This window comes from Sciurus carolinensis, chromosome 13, assembly GCF_902686445.1.
Source record: "Sciurus carolinensis chromosome 13, mSciCar1.2, whole genome shotgun sequence".
Classification (NCBI taxonomy): Eukaryota; Metazoa; Chordata; class Mammalia; order Rodentia; family Sciuridae; genus Sciurus; species Sciurus carolinensis.
In genome coordinates this window covers 79439674-79460153 of record NC_062225.1, presented here as the reverse complement: position 1 = coordinate 79460153, position 20480 = coordinate 79439674, and the positions used below count along the sequence as shown (strand labels likewise).

Below are 20480 nucleotides of genomic sequence, written 5' to 3'. Positions count from 1 at the left end.
GGTGGGAAGGGTTAGTGTTGGGGTCGGAGTTGGGTTTAGGGAGGGGGGCAGGAATGGAGGAAGGAAGGACTGCATAGATGGAGGGGAGGGGTGGGAGGGGAGGGGGGAAGGGAAAAATGGCAGAATGAAAAAAGAAGAAAAAAAAAATCAGTGATCATATATTTTGACTGTGTAATTGCTACTCAGTTGAGCCATTCATTATACCATGATTTATTTTCCTTTCAAGCATGTTTTGCTTTCCCTATAGTTTATAATTATTTTTATTTTTTCTCTTTGCTTAGTTTTCTAAGGCACCTATTACTAACTCAAATCCCCGATTTTCCTCAGTTAAGTCTATCTCCTCTCAAGGGTTCAAACATACTAGGGATTCTAACAATTGCCTACACTTAAATTTCTTCTGGAACCTTCTGCCCTTCTCTCACTGACCTCCCTGGGCATGTGGCAGAGCAGTCAGTTGGTACCACTGTTCACCAGAGACCCTGTGCTCCTGTTTCTTCCTCTTCCCTCATTTTCATGGACATTATCCTCAAATAACTAACTCCCTAAGATAGGGCAGCATGGAAGCTTGCACATCTGAAAGAGTCTATATTCAACTCTCACACTTAATTGGTTTTCTTAAGATGTGGAATTTTAGAATGGAAGTTAGTTTCCCTCAAAATTTTGAAGGCAATTCTCCTAAGCATTGCTTTTCACAAGTTAGATGCCATTATGGCTCCTCATCCTATGAAATCTGTTTTTCCACTCTGAAAGCTGACTTTAAAAAAAAAAATCCCCAGTGTTCTGAAATTTCAGTGATGTGTCTTGATGTGGAAATACATTTATTCACTGAGCTAGAGGTTTCCAATCTAGAACCTCAAGGAAAATTTTCTTGATTTTTTTTTTTCACTTTCACTCCCCTCCAGTTTGCTTTTTCAAAGTTTTCTTAGAACTACTGATCAAATGCTGAACTTTCAGGACTAAGATTTCTAATTTTCTTATTTTTCACTACTTTCCATTTCCTTGTCTTTTTTGCTCCACTTTGTAGGGTGTTTTCATTCATTCAATTTCTTAACCCTCTGCCTAATTTTTCAATGTGATTCTCATATTTGTAATTTCCAAATTTTTCCTTTTCTATACTATGCTTTCCTTATTTTATAGATAGACACCTCATAATAATAATACATGGTTCTTTTCAGAAGATGTGTTTTTGAAGTGTTCTTTTTGTGTAGTCTTTACTTCCTCCAAGTTCTTTTCTACTTGTGCTTATATTTGGTATCTGTTAAATCCAATGCTTTCTTCAAATGTCTGAGAATTCTTGTCTATCTGCTGTATTTAAAAGTGTAAAGTCAATCAATAAATGGGCAAAAGAACTAAACAGATAGTTCTCAAAAGAAGAAACATAAATGGTCAACAAATATATGAGAAAATGTTCAGCGTGTCTAGCAAGCAAGGAAATGCAAATAAAAACTACACTAAGATTTCATCTCCAGTCAGAATGGTAATTATCAAGAACATGAATAACAATAAATGTGGCCAAGGATATGAGAGAAGAGGTACACTCATACATGACTGTTGAGGCTGCAAATGAGTACAACCACTTTGGAAAGCAGTGTGGAGATTTCTCAAAAAACTAGGAATGGAACTACCATATGACCCAGCTATCCCACTTTTCAGTACTTATCCAAAAGAACTAAAACCAGAATACTATAGCAATACAGTCACTACGAAGTTTATAGCAGCACAATTCACAATAGCCAAATTATGGAATCAACCCAGATGCCTGTAAATAGATGAGTGGAGTAGGGAAATGAGAGGGAGAGAGGAAGGAAGAAAAAGGAAAAGAAACATGACATTAATCAACAAAATCATGTTATATACATATAAAAATGTACCAAAGGGAATTCCATCTTTATGCATATGTAGAAAGTACCAATCAAAAATAAATACAGGAGCACAGGGAGATCAGTAGAGGAGGGAGAGGGAGAAGGGATGGGGATTGAAATTGAATCCCCTGTATATATAATTTTGTCCAAAGGAACCCAAATACTATGTATAATTATAATGCTTTAATAAAAAATAGTGGGTTGCTAAAAGGCTACTTGGGATCTACTTGTTCTTAAATAAGCCTTACTGTGCATGGCTTTTATTGTGAAGTGATGGAGCAGGGCCACTTTCTTGGGATTCCCAATCTTAGTCTTTTCTCATGAGTTGATCAGATTCTCTGGGGGGAGTCTTTCAAACTGCTACCTCAAAGCCTGATGCTTGGTTGCCGGTGCTCTGGGAACCAGATATGGATAGAGGACTGGGAGTAATGACAAGTTGTGGATTTTTAATTTAATTGGTTTCAGCTGAGTTCTTCCACCCTCAGCAATACATGGTGCCCTTCAATGCAGATCCTCTTTGATCCTCCCTGGAGATTTAAGCCCAGTCTTAATAGGTGGTAATCAAGCAGCTGCCCACATTTCATTCTATGGGGGATCTGGGAACCTTCTTTATTATGTCTTTTTTTTTTTTTTTTTTTTAAGTTTTCTCTTTCCTCCATCATTGCTAGTACTTCCAAATTGCTTGTATGTTAGTTTCTTTCTCCTATCAGGCACTCCAAGTCCTGTTCCTCTTCAACATTCTGGAACTGGATGTTTCTTTGCTTTTTCCATAAAAGGTTTATGGTTCAGCTTTCTTAGGCCTGCTAAGCTAATTATCACTAATCCAGCTACTCTATAATCTCCAAAATTTCGTTGCCATTTCCTCTCCCTCTCTGGTCCCTATGGGCTTTTGACTTAAAAAAAAAAAAAATATATATATATATATATATATATATATATATTTACTGTTGTTTCAGTGAGTTTCAGAAGAGAACAAAGACAAATGTGGCTATTTAAATGGTTACCTTTAACCAAAAAGATAATGAGAAAATAAATTATAACCTAGCCAAAGAAATTGGTAGTCCTATTTTCTAATATTTACATCTTTCTACAAATACTTAAATTGTAAGTATACTTTTTAACAAGATATTATTTGTGCTATTTATTTTGTGCTATGAGATGTTGATTTTTAAACTAATATAATTTCAAATAAGAGATTTCTCAATGTCAAAAGCTACCCAAATACTTGTAAATAGTCACTGTTGGGGCTGAAGAAATAGCTCATTTTGGAGAGTGCTCGCCTAGCATGCGCAAGGTTCAAATCCCCCACCCCTCAGGGAGAAAAAATAGTCATTGTTATATCATTTCTTTAGTATTTATAACAGGCATCTAGACATTCATCTTTTGCTTGTGAAATTTTAACTTGGTAAGGATTATGATGTTTTAAATATATTTAAATATATTTCAGAGAAAAAATTTCATTCAGTACTGAACCAATCAATATGAACTGCCAATGATTAGCTTAATGGAGAAAAAAAAAATCAAAGAATACAGAAGCGATGGAGTCACAGTTTTCCAAAACAGGTCTAGATTAAGGTGGCCAAAAGACCCAGTGTTTTGCTGTACTTATACTTGAGAATGTAGATAACTCTAGCCCAGTTCTGCCAATTGTTAACCAGTCTGTGCTTTAAGAAACCAGGGAATTCCTACCTGAGGATGACTTTCATCAGCTTTCGTAGCCAAAATGCAGAAATCGCCACAAGTGGTAATAGAAATGATACTCTTCACATATTTAACGTATTTCTCATTGTTTTTAGTATCCCAAAAGACAACACAGTACTCAGGACGATCGGGTCTGGTGTATGCATACACCACAGTATTTGAGCAATAGCCCCACTAGGAAGAAAGGAAGCAGAAAAGGGAAGAAAAGGGAGGAGGAAAGAGGGGAGAGAAGAAAGAGGAAGGAAAGAATATTTAACTTTGGGAGAAAAAAGCATTTTCCTTTATTTTTACTTAAGGAATACTGCAGATAGGTACTTTATCAGTATTGACAAAATATATTCTTCAGAAATGGAAGAATTTCTGAATTCTGAGTCTTCACTTCATACCTACCTTTTTCACTAAAATAACAAAAAATGTAATAATACATTTCACAAACAAAAAATGTGATGCAAAAATAAATTCAGTGTGTTTAACCCTCCTCATTTTAATTCTTAAGATTTAAGCTTTGGTGGTACCAAAGCTAGTATGAATCATCAACAGTGTGATCCCTGTCAAAATTTTAAATTCTGAGTCCTCAAGTCAATATTTAAAAATAAGGGTTTCACCTTTCCCCCATGCACATATTTTATGGAATTTGTTCCTATAGTCAAATCTTTCTGCATGACTTATTATTTAGAACAATAACAAAATGCAGATCCTTCCCCACTTCCTCTCAGGAAGAACCTGTAACATCTTTAACTGTAACTAGTCCAGTATTAATCACCACACTGCATTAGTTATTGATTGTGAAACAGGCACTTTCAGCTTTTCCTTCTAACTCTTATAATATACTTACATGTAATTTTGAATACACTAACTCCTATTGCCACATTATGTTTACTATTAATAACTAATAATTATGTTTAGCTTTTAATGCCATGATTATTTTCTACAATAAGCTTTGACTTTAAAATCGTTTTAAATTTGCAGTGAGGTTGCAAAGATATTACAACGTTCCCATATTCCTCTCACCCATTTCCCTATTAACATTTTATATAACCATAGTACATTTGTCACAACTAATATTACTATTAACTAAATTACTATTACAACTAACTGAACTCCATACTTTGAGTTTCATTAGTTTTTCCCTAATGTCCTTTTTCTATCCCAGAATTCCATTTTAGACACATATTTAGACAATGTGTCTCTGTGGGCTCCTTTGGGCTGTGACAGTTTCTCAGTCTTTCTCTATTTTCAATGACTTTGGCATTGAAAGAGGAGTACTGCTCTGGTATTTTATAAAGTGCCCCTCAATCTGGGTTTGTCTGATGTTTTTCTCATGTTTATTGTGGGATTATTGGTTTTTAGGAAGATCAACACAGATGTGACATGTTTTCATCACATCCTATTAGGAGGTATGTGGTATCTACAGGACTTCACCAATAACTTAGCCAAAGTGGTGTTCATGAGGAGTCTCCACTGCTAAGCTACTTTCTTTCCTCTCTCCATCCTCCATTCTTGGGAAGTGAGTCACCAAGTGCAGCTCCCACTCAAGCTAGGGGAACGGGGACTATGCTCTACCTCCTGGAGTGGGTATACATTAAGTGAGATGGTACACTTCTGCAAGGAAGATCTGTTTCTTCTCTCCCATTTATCTGTTCATTTAAATAAGTTAATTTTATCAGTGTTGACTCATGGACATTAACTTCATAATTTGGGTTATAATACACTTGCATCATTTGTTTTATTCCTCAAATTGCTCCAGTGTTAGCCACGTGCCTTTGACATGGTCACATCCTTTTTTGTTAGGGTTCTTCCTTACTGCCTGGCACTGTACCATGCTCCAAGCTTATCTTATATTTTCCCTGCCCTAGTGTTAGAATCAGTCATTTCTCTGAGGGACTTTGCCCTTTTAAATTAAATATATAAGATTTTTCAAAACATATAATTTATCAGATATTTCAGAGCTTGTTTTGGATCAAATGTTAAGTTTAAGATAAAATATTGATTAAATATCAAGTTGCTCCTTCTCATTTTCCCCCTCCTAATCCATTCTCTGCTCCTTCTCTATTCTGCTCTGAGCCCTGGAAACTGATTTCTATGAACTCTATCACCTGGGCTACCTTGCCATCTGGTACCTAGTTGGATCGACCAGTAAAAGGTACATAAGGTGGAAAGATGAATGGACTATTTACTCGCCCAATCTGTCTCTGCCTGCCAGTTGGTGGTAGCCAAGCCACTGCTGGGCAGCTCCTCTTACACAGTCACAGCTCTCCTGCATTCCAGGAATGCTACTCCCTTACCTTGCCTACTGGTGATGGCATCTATTTGCTAAGCCCTGGGTGCCTGCTTTACTTCCCTTAATGCTAACCACACCTCTGTAATAAACCCTTCAAGTTTCCATCTGTTTCCTACGGAGACCCTGACTTAAAAGGTCATTTTACTAACTATACACAGTATACTAGAAAAGCTAGTTCGAAGGTCCTCAGACACAACAAAAGCCTCCTTTCTGTTAGTTTCTAAAACAAAACCACTATGAATATAATGATCTTTAACAAATTATTTCGTTAAAAACACTTTATTTTACAGACGTTCTTAATACCTTATAATCAGGCCGAATGTTCGCAAAATATATAAAGGAATCAACAGTTAGGGCAATTTTCAGTCCATCTCCTTCCCAAGATAGTGCAGACATCTGCTTTCCAGGAACTTTCAAAGTACCCAGATGCTGGAGAAAAAAAATATGTATATATTCAATCTAAAGTATGTATCACAATGAACAAATTACCACTGAACATTTCATCAAGATCAAAAGTGGTATGGAAACTCTTGTGAAACAATATTACTAATTTTAAGATCATTTTCCTTGCATTTTAGTCACCAAAAAATGCATGTGATGGGAGATATTTACAAATTCTATCCGAAGAATGTGTTATCAAATTTCATCAAATCTACCATGCCAGAGATTAAAAAATATACATCTTTATTTTTATGTACAATTAAGAAAATTGCTAATTAAAATATGACCACTTCAATTACATAATGCATCCCAATTTTTTTCTTTCAGTTCTCAGGATTGAACCCAGAGGCATTTGTTTATTGCTGAGCTACACCCCCAGTCTTTTTTATTTTTTATTTTGAGACAGGGTCTCGCTAAGTTGTGGAGACTAGCCTTGAACTTGCCATCCTCCTGCCTCAGCCTGAGTTACTGGGTTTATAACCATATGTCACCACAACTGGCCAATGCATCCCAATTTTAAAGTTGTAAAAAACTGTAGTTTTTAGATTCAATGAAATTTTGTATTAGTAACCTCAACACTGAAATCCTACCTCTCTCTTTCCTCCCCTACAACCAACCAATCACCAAACCCCATCACCTTTGCTTCTTTCTATTCTCCACAGCTGCTTCTTTGTGTGACTGAACTATGGGAACAGCCTCCCTTTCATCTCTTTTCTTATTTCCACCCTCTCTCCTCCAGACTCAATCTCTATTCTGTGTCACAGTTACCTTTCTGGAACAAAACTCTGATCATATCCTTCCCTGCTTTAAAAAAAAATTAATACTTTCCAAAAATCAATAGCTCCCCGTTGATCATACATTCTTTGGCATGGCATACAATACCTTCCTCCCATATGGCTTCCTTCTTTGCTGAATGCCCCCACTATACAGCCATAATTACGTATGCCAACTTGTGAGAGAACTACTCTGCCACCATCCCTCAGGTCCTTATCACAACCTTCTGCCGGAAATCCTCCTCTTTCCCAGGCCTCCTTACTCTTGCTATTCCTTGTCCTTCTGGAGTACCCCTCTCCATCCCTCAAATACAACTCAGATAGTGCTTCCTCAGCGAGCCTTGCCTTCTTCCCTCCATGGTCCCAGGGAATTTGACAGTGAGCTCCTCAAGAGCACTCACTTCATGGTCAAGTTAGTTTATTCATATACTAACATACTTGCTCATATACTAACGGTTGATGAGTGAATCAATAAGCAAATCAATGAACACAGCACTTTTAATCTATGGTTCTCATTTGACAGACCAGTGTAAACCCCAAATTTCCAATTAACTGCACTGGTATCCCTTATTCTTAAGCAGATGTATCTAAAGTCAAGTTTAATGTTGCTTATGGTCTGAATGTTTATCCCCCCCCCCAAAATTCAAGTTGAAATTTGACCTGGAAACAGTATTAAAAGGGGAGGCTTTTAAGAGGTGACCAGGAATAATGTCAGGTGAATTCAGCCCTCTATTGTCGCTTTCTTGCCCTTCCTCTTTTCCTTCCCACCTTCCTCCATGTGATGATGGAACAAGAAGACCCTCACCAAATGCTGCAGCCTTGAAAAGGGACTTCTCAGCCTCCAAATCTGTGAGCAAATAAACTTTCTGTTCACTGTAAAGTGCCATAACAGACCAACACAACTGTATTGAACCCTATTTTGCCAGGGAAACCAATGAACAGAAAAAAACTCAAGTTTTAACCTAGCAGGGTCCATCTTGCTGCCTACATGAAACAAAAGGGAACACACAAGCTCTTATGACAGTACACTTGGTACTGACCCATCCACAGAGAGAGAATAAAGTCATCTCCTAACTGTACAAATCAGCCAGTTGGTAGCAGCAGCAAGGGCAGAAACCAGACTTAGTAAGCACTGGCTACATGCCAAGCCCTGGGTAGAAACTTCATCACTGTTCTCATCTTTCATCTTTATGACAGTACCAGGAGGCATTGCCCTTCTTTCACAGAACAAGTAAACCGGGCTTCAGAGGTTAACTTAAGATGAACTACACTGTGGAAACGGAATACAAAACCAGTTCAACCTGACCTCGACCACATGCTCTCTCCTACCACAGCTAAGACCACAGTGCAAAACTCAGTGAGCCCTAACCTTCAGATTCAAAGCAAATTCTTCTCTGAGGCTTAAGGTTGAACCTTTAGATATCCTCCTTCCAAGTATCTTCCCAATCTTAATAAAATAGATTCAAAGATAAATCCCCCATATGTTCACTCATCCCAAAAATTTCAAGTGAGTAATATGCCCTGAAAAGTTACAATTGATACTTTTAAGTACAGTTGAACCAAAACCTTCTTAACAGTTTTCAGAATATGTTTAACACACTGATTTTCAAAATAAAATACACAGGGCTGGGGAGATAAGAGTTCAGTTGGTAGAGTGCTTGCCTCTCAAGCACAAAGCCCTGGGTTCAATCCCCAGCACCACAAAAAAAATAAATAAATAAAATAAAATAAAATAACACAGACCTTAGGACACATGTTTTTCTACTTGAATAAGGTTGAACTAAGCAGGCGGGAGGACAGATAAAATAACAATGTTAAACTAATGGGGACCCACAAGAAGAAGCAACAAAGAATATGAGTGATGAAAATTATAAGCACAGAAATAATTAGAATTCAGATTTTTATTTAGGAACCTTAAAAACTCTGCTTTTGTTTTGTTTGTTTTAGCTTTCACATCTATCAGAAATATCATTAGCTGACAATGCACAGACAGTGCCTCCGCTCTGCAATACATTCACTAGGTAAAGTTGAGCACCAGAAAATACCATTTCTTATCCTTACAAAAAAGCTCAAAATCTATAAAAATATTAATATTAAAATATCAAAACAACTGGTATAAACTTTTTTAAAAAATATTTTCATTAGTTGTTGATGAACCTTTATTTTATTTACTTATTTATATGTGATGCTGAGAATTGAACCCAGTGCCTCATACATGGTAGGTAAGCACTCTACCACTGAGCCACAATCCCAGCCCTGGTAAAAATCTTTTCATAGCCAAAAATACACATTCTTGCAGTCTATGGTGAATTTCCAAAAACTAACAAGGTATCTAAAAGGAAGAAAATAGAATATAAGGTTGGAAAATAAGATAGGCAAAAATATATTAAGCTTACTTATTAGTAAGCTCTCGTTTTCTAAATTCTTTCAGATTCACAATACATTTAATCTCTTACTTGAATGGTCCAAAGCTACTTCAGAAAATTCTCTTTAGAATTTAATTCATTAATAATATCACAGAGAGGAATAATAAATGCATTTATGAAAACAATGCTTATATTTTAATGTAGCATCATTTAAGATTCAATATTCTTTGTATAGCCTGGAGATTAATGCTCTACCTGAGGTATAGGTAGTAAAGATTTTCTCCAATTTTGTAGAATCTCTGTTCACATTCTTGATTGTTTCCTTTGCTGTGAAGAAAGTTTTCAGTTTGATTCCATCCCATTTATATGTTCCTGATTTTACTTCTTGAGCTTTAGGAGTTTTATTGAGGAAGTCCGTTCCTAAACCAACATGATGGAGAGCTGGACCTACTTTTTCTTCTAGTAAACACGGCGTCTCTGGTCTAATGCCTAGGTCCTTGATTCAACTTTGAGTTAAGTTTTGCAAAGTGAGAGATAGGGATTCAATTTCTTTCTGTTACATATGGATTTCCAGTTTTCCCAGCACCAGTTATTGAAGAGGCTATCTTTTGTTCAATGTATGTTTATGGCACCTTTGTGTAGGATGAGATAACTGTATTTATGTGAGTGTGTACCACCTGTACATCAGATAAAGCATTAATCTCCAGGTTATACAAAGAACTCAAAAAACTTAACACCAAAAAACAAATAACCCAATCAACAAATGAAGTTAAGGAACTGAATAGACACTTCACAGAAGAAGAAATATGAATGGTCAAAAAAATACATGAAAAATGTTCAACATCTCTAGCAATTAAAGAAATGCAAATTAAAACCACACTGAGATTTCATCTCACTCCAGTCAGAATGGCATTTATCAAAAATACAAGTAACAATAAATGTTGGTGAGGATGTGGAGGGAAAGGTATACTCATACATTGCTGGTGGGACAGCAAATTGCAATCACTATGGAAAGCAGTATGGAGAATCCTTAGAAAACTTGGAATGGAACCACCATTTGACCCAGTTACCCAACTCCTCAGTATATACCCAAAGGCCTGGGCTAGGGAGACAGCTCGGTCGGTAGGGTGCTTGCCTTGCAAGCACAAAGCCCTGGGTTCGATCTCCAACACGGCAAAAAAAAAAAAAAAAAGAAAAAAGAAAATCACCAATCTTCCAACAACTGACCCTCAATCCCAAAGGACTTAAGATCAATATACCACAGTGACGCAGCCACATCTATGTTTACAGCAGCTCAATTCACAATAGCTAAGCTATGGAAACAACCTGGATATCCATCAACAGATGAATGGATAAAGAAAGTGTGGTATATACACACAATGGAATATGACTCAGTCATAAAGAAGAATATAATAATAGTATTTGCAGGTAAATGAATGAACTGGAGAATATCATGCTAAGTGAAATAAGCCAGTCCCAAAATACCAAAAGTCGAATGTTCTCTCTAATATATGGATGCTAACCCAAAATAAGGGAGAGTGAGGAGGAGAAAAATAGAAATCCATTGGGTTAGACAAAGAGGAATGAAGGGAAGGGAGGAGAGAGGGGAACAGAAAGGACATAATTTTCCTAGTCTTGTATTTGAATACATGACCAGGGTAACTCTGCATCAGGTACAACCACAAGAATAGGGTCCTAAATAGAATAAATTATACTCTATGTATGTACAATTTGCCAAAATACATTCTACTGTCATGTACAACTAAAAAGAATTTAAAAAAAAGATTGACTCTTAAGATAGGTTTTCTTAAATAATCACTGCAACAAATTAAAATCATTAGAAATTTGGCAGAAGGGCAGACATATATGTATGTTTAATTTCTCATCACATTTAAAGTATCACATTAAGAATGACAAAATTGAACCTCAAACAGGTATATTACACTAAAATCTACTCAAAAACCAGTTGTGAAAAGAGATACCTATTCAGATTATAGAGAAAATATTCTAAGTAACTACTGCACAGTGATTTATATCAAACTTATGGCTTTCTAAATGTACAGATTATAAAATAAATTCTATGATACAATAAAATGAAAATATGTAAAGTGAAGACATTAGTCAGACATATACTTGATATATCAAGATTATTACTTAAAATGTCCTTAAAAGAAAAATTGACAAGTTTGTACCTTTTCTTCATTCTTTTTTCCCTCCTTGCCACTATACCATTAAGTGGAAAGAAGATAAAACAAATACACTTACCTCACCAAATGGAGTGTAAAACTGCACCGTGTTGACATCTTTATCCTGAGTGACTACTCTCTGGGAGCCTGCCACGGCTAACACGCTGCCAGTTTGGTTCCACTGAATACTGACCACATACATGCCCGTATCAATCAAAACCGGATCTAGTCAAAAAGAAGATAAAAACCAAAAAACAAACTGTTTGTGCACTTAGTCTAGAGGACTTGATGATATCAAAAGCAATTTTTGAGTATGTTTTAAATTCTCCAATTTCAGATAAACAGAAAGCTTACTTACTTTGGTCATTCTCATGTTTCATTATTTGGCATCTCCCATTGTCAAAACAAATAGCAAGGCAAGGGCAATCGGGCTCCACGTAGCCCTCTGTGCCGTGGTACCAATGAATTCCCGCAATGCTGATGGCTCCAGTGACGTTCACCAAACATTTCAGCTTCATTTTCATCTAGGTAGAATTGGTTTGGTTCGATATTTACATTTTGAAACAGAGCAGTATGAACGGATACCATAAATAGGATTTAAAAATCTGGACTTGAATGCAAGCTTAAACACTTATTGGTTTATCAACCGTGGACAAATCACTTACCGATCTCTATCTTCCCCACGTGTAAAATGAAGGTTAAAACAAACGGAGTTTTTTAGACTCAGATGACAAGAGGTATATGAAAGTGCTTTGAAAATAGCAAAGTGTCGTACAAATGGTAGCAATTTTATTTTCACCAGTCATTGGATTTCTGAACTGTCCCAACCCTCACTAAAAACAAAACTGCCCATCAGAAACCAGAGATCCACCACAGCTCAATCTTGCAAAGCCAAAACTTTTCTCCAGGTTATGCTGTGAGCTTCCTCTTTTTCATCCTTTTTCTAGAAATTGATTTTTCTCCCCTGGTATAAGTTGGCCATTCTTTTTATAAACAAACTTTAGCTGCTACAAAAATAACATTGGTATCTACATGTAAACTTTGGCTTCAGGCACCAGAAGACATTCTCAAAACTTAAATTCTACATTATCCTACTCATTATCCCTCTGCTTCAATGTTGTAGCACCTTGTTCCATCCATCTACCAAAAAATCACAACTAAAAACTACACTCTAATATGTTACATTAATTTGCCTTAAAGAACTCAAGACTTAGTTTTAATATTTTTTAAAGTTGGATGATTAGAAAAAATTAAAAAGTCAAATTAAGGACTGATTACAGGGGTACAATGCACACACCTATAATCCCAGTGACTCTGGAGGCTGAGGTAGGAGGTTCACAAGTTTGAAGACAACCTCAGCAATTTAACAAGACCCTCAGCAACTTGGTAAGAAACTGCCTCCAAATAAAAAATAAAAACGGCTGGGGCTGTGTGGCTCAGTAATTAAGCACCCCTGGGTTCAATTCCCAGTATCAATAAATAAATAAATAAATAAAGACTAATTACATAAGCCATCATAAAATACAAATATATATACATATGAATGATATATTAAAAATCATATAAAATCATATAAATAGAAATAATATATATGCTTACTATAAAATTTCCTTGATTATCATAAATGTGTATTTCACCATTTGCCATTCCAAAAAGTAAGATTTTACTATCTGCAGACCATGCTACATGGCACAACTGTACGCCCTTCAGGTCTTTTCCCCAAATACGATTCCCTAAAACAAAACATAAACATAATTATTAAAAGTTCAGATTCATGATCCTCCAATAGTTGCTTTCAAAATTTTTGTTTCCCTAAAGAGTTCTCACATTCCTCTCAGCAATCATGCAGTCATTCAGTGTATTTGGTCAATAAATATTTATTGAGCACTTTACAGGAGCTAAATTCCCAAGAGACAATTAAAATAGCAGCTATTTCAAACTTTCTCCCATTTCTTCTAAGCTGATACAGGTTCTCACTCCCAATTAATAGACGAGTTCATCTTCCACTTTGGAAAAGAAATATAAGCTCCTCAGAAAGAAATTCAGGACATTTAGAACACAACTGGATCACACATCCATTCTGGTTTGCCCTCTGAAACAAAGGAAGAGGTCTTCCAACCAGACCTCTAAGGTTAATCCTTCCACCTAATCTGTGATCTGAACCCTTCCATATTTGCAAAAATCTCCCTTTATGGATTATTCTCATTTTCTTTTTCTCACTAAACTCATCTTTCTAGGCCCTTTCTAATAAACATTTAAATATACAGAGGTCTTCTAAATCATCACCTCAAATAAAAAGCAAACAAAATAAAACAAAACACTTCCTTCAACTCTAAGCTACCTCTCTAGCCACCATTCCCTCTCAACCAAACCCCAATAAGTTGTTGAGGCTGGCCTCAAACTTGGGATCCTCCTGCGTCAGCAGCCTGAGAATCTGGGACTACAGGAGTGAGCCACTGTACCCCATTTCCATCCTCAGTTTCTAAAACTACAGTACAGCTATTGCTCTATAAATTCTCAGAAATATTCACTAATACACATACACACATGCAAACACACAGATGTGAAAATGACTTTAAAATAAGTTATTGCTCTATCAACAGTTTCATTCATATTATTACCTGTAAAGGTGCTGACTTACAGAAGACCCAGTTTTATCTACATACTAGAATTTGAAAGACATAGGTTTTAAGGCTCTAAAATACAACAATGATACACTATCTTCTACTAAAAATACCATAGATTGCTATAATTTTATATACTTCTTGAAACTAAGATCTATGTATTTATATAGTCTAACCAATGTAAAGATGAATTATATGACAGATGTATTGAAAATAATGCTGAGAAATTAATTCACATTTTTTTCAGTGCCACTGTCGAAGATCAAAAAAGAAGAAATTGTTTTCTCATGTAGACTTAAAAGCAAACGGTTAGAACCAAATGATGCTCCTTAGATTTCATCAAAATATAAAGCAACTATTTTCCCTTTTAATGTCTTTTTTTTTTTTTTTTTTTTTTTTTTTGCGGTACTGGGGATCGAACTCAGGGCCTTGTGCTTGCGAGACAAGCACTCTACCAGCTGAGCTATCTCCCCAGCCCTCTTTTTTCTTTCTTTCTTTCCCCCCGCCCCCCACGTGAGGGTCGCTTGAATGCCTGGAGTTCTCAATATCTCAGTTCCTCCACCTTTGCTCCTTTCCCCTGGATTCAGAGCCACCTGTGCTGCAGTGTACACCTGCCAATCTCAGGCCGCCCCCGAACAGCCGCAGGTTCCAGGCCCAGGAGGAGGGGCTGGGCGGAAAGGAGGAGAGTGGGAGCGTGGTGCTCACGGCGGGTCGGGGGAGGCGGAGGGGCGTCAATCAGAATGCTAACAATATGATAATTAACTTAAATCTCTCAAAATAAAAAAGTCGGCTAAGTGCTGCTTAGTCGTATGTCCAATAAACACATTACCATCCACTGAACCAACTATCACAGCCCCGTCTTCATACACGATGCAGATCTTCTGTCCGTCCGCATTCCAGCTCATACTTCGAACCACTGATTTATTCCGATTATTGATCATCTCTTCATACCAAGAGCCTGTTTTCCCAAATTAAAAATTACAAGTCAAAACTTTCCACATCTATTAAATGGTACTTAAGAGTTGACAACACTCTATAAAGTACAATGTGCAATAAATAATTGCAAAGTTTTGTACGCTTGAGATATTAAACTAGACAACCTTCAAATCAAACATAAACAAAAGGAAAATTTAATTAGGCCTTGGCTAATCATTTTTTCAAATATTCTCACAGGAAGCACATCAAATGCCCACCTCTTTTCTTTCAACTCTCTCTTTTTCTCATTTTCTTCTTGTCAATTAAAAAAGGAAATTTCATTTTCTTTTGCAAGGTTAAAACATACTATTTTTCTGAGAGCCTAACTTTCCCCACTTGAAACCTTAACTTTTCAGATAGTAACTAAGGGGGAAAAAACAGAATAACAACAACTTTATATATATGCATAAACTCTCCAATGACTAGTTATAAGTATATGAGGTGAAAGCATATTAAGTACAACTCTAATCCTACTTTGAAAAATTCTTAAAACAACTCATATTACATCAGCAGTACATTACATATGCTATCACTAATGCTGAACAACAAAAACATCTGAGCTACACAGAGCTGGAGTAAGATGTGACTTCTCTTACAGTATAATCAAATTAGAAGCAAAAGAACAGGGAATTTTGTCTTCATTTTTGTGTTTTTTAAAAAACTTATCACATTCTGGCCTAGGGAACTCTGGCTAGCAGCCAAGCAAATGTCATGTGATTTGAAATAACTGGTCAGAGGAGGGTATTAATAGAATTAGGACTGAAGTCCAGAGAAAACTTACTTTGGAAACAAAGTTCACTTCAATCTACTATACTTTCTACCAACTCCACTCCTCAAATACACTTTAAAAATAATATTCAAGTGCTAAGTATATTTTTTAATTATAGATTTGTAAACAACATACCCTGAACCTTTTGAAAACAGCACACATGTACCTGTCCCTTTGGAAGATAATGGCTACAGGCTTCAAGAGAACATGTATTATGAGTTGCTTTTCTAGTACTAATGATGCATCTAACCTAATCCTCCTCTTCCCCTCTCTACCTTGCTTTCTCTCTCTCTTATAGATAAGAGGCAAAAATTATAGGTCAGAAGTCAGAGCTAAGATAAAATCTGCATCCATGAAAGAAAAGGAAGTTGACTGGTCCAATATAGGAAATGAATTATTATTGCCACTGACTTCTTCATAAATATGCTTTTATGTAACTCCCACCACCAACCACAGAGGAACTAATTCTTATTGGAAATCTACAAGGGTTAGAGGAAGGAGAAGAGCTTTCTAAGGATAGAAACTATTTTACCAAGTACCTAAGTTCATTTTGGAGTCACCTAATTTGCTTTCTTAATGCACAGTTACAGTTCAAAGGAAATAAAGTGACAAGCAGGCTACAATAAATCCAGAAATATCATCACTATGCAGTCAGCATGAACTCCTCTTCTGTTTACCAGGGGTCTATTTTGGAGATGTTATTTCTCCATCCAAACACTGTGATCCAGATTCCAATTTGTGAAAGATTAAAGCAGCAATTCTAATGCACCTTTATATAACATCCAGACAATGATAAGCCCATTTTGATCACTGGTGGTCAACTTCTGATACTGTTCATTCCATGTTACAACTTGAACAGAACCTAGAAGGTAGGAAACAATTTTAAATGGCTACAATTAATTTCAAATTTGTGCCTTTATAAAAGTGAACATCAAGATGGATTTGTAGTTCAGTGGTAGACCACTTGCGTAGCATGTGTGAGGCACTGGGTTGGATCCTCAGCACCACATAAAAATAAATAAAATAAAGGCATTCTATCCATCTACAACTAAAAATATAGAATTTTTTAAAAAATAGTATGTTAAAATCAAGACTGTTCCTAATCAACTAACCAGTCTTTCAAATATTATGAATGCCAAAAATATTGTACCCAAGATCACTAATTTTCTATAACAATGCATAGTACTCTCACATCCATCCCTGCAAAGGCACACTTCATGGAAAGCTGCCAGTAAATCTGATAGTGGAAACAAAAGTAGCAGGATTTATCAAACTGGCTTGCCTCCCAAGGATAATGCTGTCCAAAGGACACCAAGTTATTCCTTTGAATTGTTTTATTTCTGGTTGAAAATGCCCATAATCTGTTTTCCCCCTTCCATCCTCCCCAGTTTTACATTCTATTTGTAACATACTTTAAGTATATCTTAAACCTCTGGGTTACAATAGTAATTGATTTCTTTTAATTCTCATATCTGTAAACACTTTTGTGTTTCCTAAGGATATTCTTTTTCATAACTATCTTACAAATTTAACTGACAAAATATTATCTAACACACTATTCATGTCCAAATTTCAATTGTCCAAGCATGCCCATTTTTATTTATTTTTATTTATTTATTTATTTATTGCTGTATTAGGGATTTAACCCAGGGCCTCATACATGCTAGGCAAGCTTTCTTTCACTGAGCTACATTTCCAGTTCATTTTATTTTATTTTGAGCCAGGGTCTTGCCAAGCTGCCCAGGTTGCCCGTGAACTTGGGATCCTCCTGCCTCAGCTTCCCCAGTAGCTGGGACCACAGCATGCACCACTATACCCAGTTATCATGTCCTTCATAGATACTTGTTTTTCTCATTCCAGAATCCCATTTAAGATCATATTGTGCATTCAGTTGTTACATCTTTTTAGATCCTTTAATCTGTAATTACAATCTTTAAAGGGAAAATAATATATATGTGTTACAAAAACATATATGTATCTGTGTATGTCATCCATAGAGAAATAACAATATTTTTCACATATAAAATAACAGCTACTTTTTCAGATTTATGGAAGATGTTTAATATCTTAAAAGTTGTTGAATGACTCTAGGCCATATTAATTATGGTTCAATAAAAATATTTAAGTATTATGATTATTTAAAATGTTGACATTTCTGCATTAAGTAGATGGTTTCTAAATGACTAAATACAATTTAAACATGATAAACAAAATTGCAGGACTTACCACTATGACCTTCAAGAGTCTGATTCATAGAAAGGTTACTAGGGGCAGCAAGACCCCTCAGTTTTGCATCGTCTAAAATAAAACAAAGCAAAGAAAACTAATATGAACAATAAATAAAAGTAGAAGCAACAGGAATACCCACATTTCAAGACTATTGTAAAGCCAAATGAGACAGCACAAGTTAACTATCCAGGACATGGAAAATATTTAATAAACGCTGCTCAAAGAGTGATCACAGCATCAGAAATACCAGCATAACTGCAGATGAAAATTCTCAGGCCCTGTCCCAGATCTACTCTGGGGGTGGAGCCCAGAAATCCATTTTAACAAACTCTTCCAGTGATTCTGAGGTCTGACAAATTTTGAGAGGTTATGCTATAAAGGAACCCAAAATGTAATATAGTTTACCTCATTTGACAAAACAATGAACTAAAGTTCAAAGATATTCAGTAACTTGCTGAAAGTCACTCAGTAGTCTTATGAAGAACTGATTCCAAAGCTAATCTCTTTATCTAGATCTCCAAGGTAGATTATCAAGATTCCTAATCTATAGCAATACCAAGGAAGTTAAAGAAGTATGAAATTGTTCACTGTGATTCCAGAGAACTAGAAGAAGAAAGAAATCAAGCTATAAAGATGAGACCTATCAATAAAAGTGTAACATGCTGTAAAAATAAATAAAATTTTTTTCATTCTACTACACATGGAAAAAAAAGTGTAACATGTATTTCATTTTCAGTTTGGGGGCACAAGTTGTGTAATCATAACACATTTGATAAGGGGAAAAGCTGATCTGGACCTGTAAACAAACTGCCAAAATGTGAGATTTTGTGATGTTACTGAAATATTAATTGGCATGATTTTTATTAGACTCCTAATAATATAATGCAATAACTGGACCTAGCACAAGACAACATAGTAACTTGGTTTAATTTTTCATTTTTTTTCATTTTCCATCAATAACTTCAGCAAAAGCTGAAGGTTCACATTTTACATACTCTTAACTTTTCTCTAGAAAAAATGTCACAAAATGTTTGGGACTTTTTGTTCTTAAAAGAATTAGAATTTCTCACTGACAAATACCAAGAGAATACCCCACTGAATCAAGGACACTTTTCCTTCTTCTACCAATTTCAAACACGTGAGCTTACATTCGTTTACCTGTCTGTGTCTCTAATTTCAAAACTTTCAGCAATCCATCTTCACCACCGCAGGCTATGAACCCTTGGTCCTTGTTCCAGGATATGCATTTCAGCTTCACATTACTGGGAATGGCAATCTGCAAAAGGAATCACAGTCACGATAGCAACTTTCCACAACGTTCACGAAGGACTTGGGACGTACCTCTACGGGAGATGAAAAATGATGAGAATCTTTCAAGAAGAAAAACGCACGCCTTGCAGGAAAATGATCTGTCATGAAAATGGACATGTTCCTCTGAAATGCCCCAGGCTGCACAATTTGGTAAAAAGGGAAAGAAGTGCACACAAGAGAAGGGCAGAGGCTGCGGGGGAAGCCAGGAGATAGGTCACCTGGGGTATTTTCAAAGGGTGGATGGGGCCGGGGGTCATGAACCCGTTCCCCACAGAACACCTGGCTACCTTTCTTTTCTCTTGCCAGGTGATGATCCGGGTCAGCAACAAGTGGAGGAGGACCGAGACGGTAGCGCCTGGTGATCCATCCTGCAGGTTACCCAAAAGGACCCAGGTGGGGACAGGTATGGCAGAGACGCGGGAGAGGGTTTCTGGCTCGGCTAAGGCGGGTTCCCAGACCCGCAGAAGGTCCAAGGCCCGACCAAGCGGGCAGGTGGGCAGCGGGGCGGAGAAGCCGCGACCCCGACCAGGTGAAGCCGCTCGGTTTGGCGGGCAGGATGCGAGAGCGGCCCGAGGGGCTGGGCACGGAGGAGGAGCGGGGCGGCCCGGAAACTCACCTTCTTGCTCAGGTAGAAGAACATCGTGGGAACCCGGAGAGAATGGACAAAACCCGCCGCAGGGAACCGGCTCTGCGGCCCCAGTCTGGGGTACCAGCGGCTCTGGGAAGCTCCCGTCGCCCTGGCAACCGCCGCTGCCCCGGCACATCCGGGGCGCGGAGGGACACTTCCGGGGTCGCCCTCGCACTGGACGTCGTGCGCCTGCGCGGGCAACTGGGACGTGGTGGCGCGCGAGGACCTGCGGTGGGGCCTGCGGCCTGGCCTCCAGCCTTTCTTCGCTGGGCGCAGGGTCAGCGACCTGCACTGCCAACCGTGCGCACGCCTCCGGTGCCCCTTTGGTCGCCTC

General features: G+C 37.2%; 1 protein-coding gene across 3 annotated transcripts in view; it reads right to left on the bottom strand.

The window, feature by feature from the left end:
* The window catches only part of Wdr35 (WD repeat domain 35), a 59818-nt gene extending 39549 nt beyond the window's left edge, over positions 1-20269 (bottom strand). For all 3 annotated transcript variants that reach the window (XM_047523041.1, XM_047523042.1, XM_047523043.1), the window contains exons 1-10: positions 20135-20269; positions 19366-19483; positions 18205-18276; positions 16748-16840; positions 15064-15192; positions 13210-13343; positions 11969-12134; positions 11690-11835; positions 6148-6273; positions 3552-3737 (exon numbers count right to left, since the gene is read on the bottom strand). In XM_047523041.1, the coding sequence (XP_047378997.1) occupies positions 3552-3737; positions 6148-6273; positions 11690-11835; positions 11969-12134; positions 13210-13343; positions 15064-15192; positions 16748-16840; positions 18205-18276; positions 19366-19483; positions 20135-20158 (1194 nt within the window). In that variant the 5' untranslated portion in view covers positions 20159-20269. The remainder of the gene's footprint in view (positions 1-3551; positions 3738-6147; positions 6274-11689; positions 11836-11968; positions 12135-13209; positions 13344-15063; positions 15193-16747; positions 16841-18204; positions 18277-19365; positions 19484-20134) is intronic.
* Positions 20270-20480: the final 211 nt, after the last annotated feature.